Below are 6,766 nucleotides of genomic sequence, written 5' to 3'. Positions count from 1 at the left end.
GTGGGTAGGGAACTGTATTTTGCCAAATTATTGATCGACGGAAATATAAAAAGACGGTGGAATTGGAAAATAATTGATAAATGCATAACACTGAATGCAAAAACGATAAAAATCATATCGGGGGAATTTAACTTGTTTTGTTTCATGCTGGTGCCAGTCTGTGATGGTCCGCTTGGTGTCAAGTTGTTTTCCGTTAGGTTTTGGTTGGCATGATTAATTGATGGTTGTATTAAATTTTTTAATCAGAATATAATTTATTTGAAAATATTAAATATGAATTTAAAAATATTAAAAATGAATTTGAAAATTCATCTTTCATATTTTATAATAGAATAAACAAATATAGGTAATAAAAGACACATTTGATTTGTTTTTTTGGCGCGATTTTCAAAAAAATCCGAATTTCAATTACGAATTTAACATTTAAAAATTGCCTCATCTAGATGAATTAGGTATTTAAGGATAGAGAAATAAATAAAGCTTAAACGTAATCAATTTTTTGACACATTGATTCGTAATTTTATAGATTATGAACCAAAAACCCCTATTTTTACTATACCCCCGAGAAGCGATCAACCCTAGCAAACCTTGCAGGCAATCTTAAGACCCTTTACTAAACACCACCGTTTCTTCCAAGAGAATGGGAAAGCGCGAGAGTGTACCTTTCCTATTATATCGTGATAAAACCATCAATTTCAGACTGCAAGTTTCCCCGATGTTTAGAAGTCAGATTTTTAATAGCGTGTGAGGCCCTAAAATTTTTTCGCTTATTTCTCCGCTTATTTCAGTGCGACACCTAGTAGTAAAAATTTGTATTTCTTATAACTTTGCTTTTTTCATTCTAATTTCCAAACGTCAACTTAAACAAAATCAAATGTTCTGTCTGCTTTTTTTCTGTTTAAACAGTATAACAAGAATAGCATCATACTGTCATACATTCAATAATCAATAGAATAGTGTATAATTGATATCGCTTGTACTTTGTAATGAACTGTAAATTTTTAGGAAATAAAATTTAAATTTTGAACTTGAATGTTCAGTTTCAGACATTTTGTTTTTATTTTTCAAGTTAAGCAAGAGAAGAGGTAATCATAAGACAAATAGACAAAAATGAAAAACAATTATGATTACTGAATTTTTCAGTGTGTCATTCATTAAATCACAATATCACCAGTATTTTACAATCTTGTCAGATTGTCACTTTTAAGAACAGTAACATTCGAAGTGTTGTCAGTCAAATTCAAACGTCTTGGAGAGAAAATCAGACTTCCTTGGCTGAAAAGTCTTTCAACTGATTAAACATTGTAACGATGATGAAATTCCAATAAAAATTAAAAATATAAATATATTGAAAACAGAAATGTTGTAGTGTAAATTTTTTTTTACCAATAGCAACGTAGTTATCAAAGTCAGATTGTTTGAGAATATGCTGAATAGTTGGAACACGATGAATAATTCCAATGTTATCTTTACTAGTCATCTTGCTAACAGCCAATTTCCACTTCTCTTCATGTTTGAGTTAATTGTTGGGATTATGTGCCTAGTGAAACAAAAAACAAAAAACAAATAACAAATTCAATGATACCTCAAGTAGTCTACGGCGGTATGACACAAGAGGTGCGTTCGGTGGAAGATTCCGAGATGGCCGCCGAATGCCGGCCGTTTGTATTAACGTTTCAAGTTCATCTGAGCTAAAGATATCCAAGGGATCCACATCGTTTTTCGTGATCAAGGCCGCAAGGTATTCCACATAATGGAGCCTTATTTCAGTCCAATCACCCGCAGAGATTTTATTTCAGAAAACATCCTCTCCCACCAGTAAAATTGTCTTTCTTATGTAATTCAACTTGCCCAGCTATTAGCGTCTCACCTGCAAAGTCCAGCCTGCCCATGAATGGGGCCTATCCCGGAATGAAGTCATGAATGGAACTCCATGTTCCTAATAAACCAAGCAGCAATGAAAAATACAAATATTTTGTGTAAACTCAAATGGTTCTCAGCGATATATAGCTTTCACCATACCGTCAAAAGCTTTTGGAGATCCCGCGGCTCCTTGTCTCGTAGATAGAAAATTTTGAGGGTGATGGGCGTGCAATCCAAGTTTGTCACAAAATGGCCCAACTCCACACCGGGAACCCATTAAAAACTGCCGGTCGCACCCAGAACAAAATTATGTTGCGGGATTTTGTAATAAATTATTAAAAGTTTCATTGCTTTTATGGACGTATAACCCCAACCCCATTTGCACTGAGTGCAAGTGAAGTGCATGCATCCTCAACGAGTTAGTGAAAACTGGAAACGGCATTGTGGACAACGTATTCCCTTCTCTGCCAAATGTTTAGCCAGTCTAAATTTAATTTAAATGATGAAATGAGTTAGTTTATAGCTATCAGAAATTTGGTTTATCAATTTATCAATGTACCCTTCGGCTTGATATTCCGGGTCGTTAGCTTCTTTCCACTCGGCAAATTTTTCGCAAGTCAAACCTTCGTGTTGTTTCTTCCACTAGTGAGAGATAAAACAAAATCCAAATTTATTATATAGTAAGTGCCATTTGCTTCAAGGCGATTTACTTATTGGCTTACGGCAAGTTGCGCAAGTAACGGCTCGACAATCTGGACATATATTATTCGCTTTTGACGTGGATTTGCGATAAACCCAGATGAACACTACCAAAAATTTCACCACAGCGTTAGAATGGAAAAAGATAAAAAGATTTTTTTTTTTACCTTATTGCACCACTTAAAGTTCGGATCCTTGGCCAAAGTGCGGTCACGCAATTTACGCTGAAAGAGTTCGTGAATATCGTGCGGTACGATTCCCTTAAGCATTATGTCCAGATGAGTGAAATAGTCCATCGCTAATTCATCGTCCTCAGCAAGATTTGCTGGCTCGGAACAAAACGGACAAACAGCATCCACGATCGTTCGATCACGAATTTGTGTGGAAAAATAAGTCTGTGCGCATCCTCGGCAACATCGATGAGTGCAATGAAGCATAGAAACCATCTAGGAGACATTTAAAATTCACGATGGAGTCACCAACTTCTTCAGTTGATTTGTTAATATTACCTCCTTGACACCGTATTTACTAGCGCATAACTCGCAATTCTGTTGTAAATAAGATATAGCCATGTAGAGCGAACCGCATTCGTTAGCTGCATAAATCGATTCGTCCTCGTCAAACTTCAGATCCATAAGTCTAGCAGCAAGTTCAGCTTTTTCGTAAGACACTGCTTTACCCTCTGCCAGCAATTGACGGACCTTGTGCTGTTGAAGAAAACAGAATGTCAAGTTATTTTAGAGTAAACAAATGCGGACGGAAATAGAAATCAATCGTGGGAGAGAAAGTTACCTCATAGGGAGCGGGGACAGCTTCGGTTGTGTTCTTGGTTGTTGTCGTTACCTCTCTGTTCATAACCTGATTTAGTTTCGAAGAGATAATCTGAACGGCTGGTGCTTTGGCGTTTTGCCTCTCTGGAAAATCTTCTTCGATAACCTGCTGCACATGTCGCTCAAAAATATCAGTGCTAAACGGCCGTTGTACATCTTCGACCGACTCATGGTCGTCACTGATAACTATAATTTAAAAAACAATAGTTTACCAGATAATGACGTTTTACATTAAATGCTAACGATAATCCTTTAGCTAGTAAAATCCTGATCACAACCTATAAAATGATTACACATCAGAATAGTTGTTCGTCTATGGAATTCAGAAGAATAATGTGGCTGCAGCAGCAGGAATGGGGTATTATGGTTTTCGACGAAGTGCACGCTATTTCAACTGACATGCTTGACAGTGTCTTGACAATTGTTCAGGCTCCTTGCAATCTCGGTTGATAACACTCTCGTCCGAAAAGTTGGTATTTTATTTTTTGTATATGCTGTAATTTACCTATCGATCTGATCAATTATGATTTCTTTAAGAGATTAAGGATTTGAACATTTTGATTGGACCAAAGTTGTACGAAGCATGGTAACTATGTGTTGATTTCAAAGGCCCCGGGTTGGATTTTTACTCCCTCCATTTGTCTAATTACCCCTCCATGCTGTGTCCCACTCTTCCAATGTCTGTGTGTTTACATAATATAATGTAAACTAACACAACTACTAACTAAATCTCACAAAGTAGGGCTTCATAATAAAATATATCATCTACGCACACTCAAATATCTTTGAGGGAAGACTCAAATCACAAATTAGGAAAATTAGGGACAATTAGTAAATAAGCCTACGGAGAGGACAGACAGATCTGAACGTATTGAGACAGAGAACAAACGATCCCAACAGGCGTCGGGTTGAGTGCACGCTTAATATCCCACCTATAAAAACGGATAGCAAAAGTTATCTCTTAAAATAGATAAGAAATATTGATTCATTAACATACTCCAGCCTCCAGCAGTGGTTATCGTTGTTCTTGTTGCTGTGAGCGTCAGGCGTTACGTCATTGTAGGATATCATGCGGCTTTTTTTTTACCTCGACTAAAATACCCCCGAACGCTAAAACCATGGTGACAGAGCTGAGCTTGACGAGGAAGTTCTCTGGCTTCTAGTTGTCCTCTGGTTCAGTATTGGTCGTCCTTATCTTTTTCTATTGTTTGCAACAAAATCTATAAAAACGGGGATAAAAATCTAGAAGAATTAAAAAAAGGCCAACAGCAACTAAAATACCTTCTGTCCTGTAAAATTTGACATATTTTAATCCACTGTTTTGCGACAGCACGATCACCCGACATCAATAGGAATTTCCTGTTGACTTTCACTCAGTAATGAACTCTGAAGTGAAAAGAAATAGTTAAAAATATGGACATTTATCAATTTAATCTGAAAGATATATAACCTGGATTATCAATAAGTGTGAATGTTTCGCCATCTCGAACTTTCGCGAAATAATGAAGGCTAGCAGATTATCCGGTTGGCACACTGTAGGAAATCCACAAAACTCGGTATCTGCTGCATCAGATAGTCTGTGAAGGAGTTTGTTGGCATCATTTAAAGAAAAGCAAAAGAAGAGGACGAAATAAGAAAATTATTGAATATTCCCGATTTCTCTCATCACAAAATGTATCTACGAAGTGAAACAAAGGAAACGAATAAAACTTACTGTCACTTATGGTAGACACCTCTAAAATTAATCAAAAGAACAGACACTTGTAGTGAATTTCATAAGAATCTAAATGACTCTATATCTGCTATTTCCTCCTAACTGATACATATATAAATGAGAAAGCAGAGAATGTGGATGATTCAAGTAAATACCAAATTCTTCTTCCTTCAATAAAAAGAGAAAAAATATAAAAATTGTAATCAATTTCCCTTCGTGGCACAATAAGACTTACCAGAACATCTACAACTGATGCTGGATACTAAGAATTAACTTGCTGAGAAGTAATTAGATTTTGGGGAAACTTTTAGCTAGCTGATTTTTAGCGTAAAATTTTTTGGGAATACATATTACTGTGAGAAGATGGAATTATATTCACATTACTTTTCATACCAAATGAACCTAGAACTAGATCAAGAATAATTAATTGGTTGAGAAGATAAACAAAGGAATCTTCTTTAAATAAAAAAAATGTTTCTAAGCAAAAAAAAATGCACACATTCGAAAAATTAACAAAAAAGGAAAGTCTTATCCAATAATCTCATGACTTGTGCTGTACACATTTTTATTTCATCTGAATGGCGAGTGTATCTGTTGGGTTAGGTGCAAGAAGGTGCATTCCTTGCTCGGGTGACGAGCGCTGAAGTACAGTGTCTTTAGAATTCAGATTTTTTTCGCGAGTATCTGGCTTGCAACTCGTCAAAGAAAAGTTTATTTTCTTGATGGACCCAAATAAGCTTAGAGCCTGTCAGTTTCTTATTCGCTACCACGAGCAACGGAATGAAAAAATAATCGTTTTTTCGGATAACTTTTATTCTCTGAAACACTATGCTGAAAAGCTGAAGAAACCATTTATTTACAGCTCAACACCTACGACAAAAAGGCACAAGATGCTTTGCAATTTCAGAAAGCACCCACAATTTTAAACAATTTTTACCAGTGAGGGACTTGCCGATACTTCATTCAATTTACCTCGTGCGGACGTTCTCATTCAAATTTCCTCGAACGGTGGTTCTCTTACTCAAGAACCCCAACGAATAGGGCATATTCTCCAAGCAAAAAACGGTGAAATTGCTAAGGAGTACACGGCTTTCTTTTATACGCTAGTGTAATGTAATTCGGATGAAGTGAGGCTCTTGGGAACGTCAATAATTCTTGTTAAATCAAGATTACGTCTTTAAACTAAATATTCAATTGGGAGGCAGGGATCAAGACCAGGAACTAAGCTACACCTTTTACTACTAGCTACAACAGGAAAAGGAAGCACACCTTTTGAAAATGGTTCTTGGGGAAATCAGAGAATGGGATGACGAACAAGTAGTTTGAACCCATTGTGAGCAGCAGCATTAGCAGCCCTGAAGATGATAAAAGTTGTGATTTTTCCCGTTTTACCTGAATAACAAAAAACTTTGTGAAGGTTTTTTTTTTTTTATTAATGTTTGAAAAATACAGAACTAGTTTAATACTTTGAAACACGAGGAGATCTGCAATTTCACTTTGCGGGCGTAACTAGGGACTTGCCGCCTTCAACGTAAAAATCCCGTGTGGGGTGTCGTGAATCTGTACGGGTGGACAGTCAGAGGTAATTTGCATTTCAACCTTTTTTACAACAACAGCGGAGTAGGCCAGGGTCTAGGCCAGGCCAGGGTCAAGGCCTAGG

The 6,766-nt window shown here is 36.5% G+C and overlaps 1 protein-coding gene and 1 long non-coding RNA gene across 2 annotated transcripts; both read right to left on the bottom strand.

The window, feature by feature from the left end:
• Positions 1-1,035: 1,035 nt before the first annotated feature.
• Positions 1,036-2,505, bottom strand: LOC124202583. The gene is made up of 4 exons (XR_006878241.1): positions 2,423-2,505; positions 2,023-2,347; positions 1,387-1,939; positions 1,036-1,291 (listed from the first exon to the last, which is right to left on the bottom strand). It is a non-coding gene; the product is annotated as an uncharacterized LOC124202583 (long non-coding RNA).
• A 68-nt stretch (positions 2,506-2,573) lies between these two features.
• Positions 2,574-4,463, bottom strand: LOC124202961 (E3 ubiquitin-protein ligase lubel-like). The gene is made up of 6 exons (XM_046599483.1): positions 4,390-4,463; positions 4,251-4,324; positions 3,355-3,578; positions 3,072-3,269; positions 2,730-3,008; positions 2,574-2,669 (listed from the first exon to the last, which is right to left on the bottom strand). The coding sequence occupies exons 1-6, from the start codon at positions 4,461-4,463 to the stop codon at positions 2,574-2,576; spliced, it is 945 nt and encodes a 314-aa protein (XP_046455439.1).
• Between the last annotated feature and the right edge of the window lie 2,303 nt (positions 4,464-6,766).

The sequence above is a fragment of the Daphnia pulex genome, chromosome 9, assembly GCF_021134715.1.
Source record: "Daphnia pulex isolate KAP4 chromosome 9, ASM2113471v1".
NCBI classification, from domain to species: domain Eukaryota; kingdom Metazoa; phylum Arthropoda; class Branchiopoda; order Diplostraca; family Daphniidae; genus Daphnia; species Daphnia pulex.
This window is presented reverse-complemented; position numbering and strand designations above follow the sequence as displayed.

Coding starts and splice junctions, on each gene's coding strand:
- LOC124202961 (XM_046599483.1), bottom strand. CDS start 4,463: ATGATATCCTACAATGACGTAACGCCTGACGCTCACAGCAACAAGAAC. Junction 3,579..4,250: donor GTCTCAATACGTTCAGATCT/GTCTGTCCTCTC, acceptor TTTAAATTATAG/TTATCAGTGACGACCATGAG. Junction 2,670..2,729: donor ACTTTAAGTGGTGCAATAAG/GTAAAAAAAAAA, acceptor AATTTTTGGTAG/TGTTCATCTGGGTTTATCGC.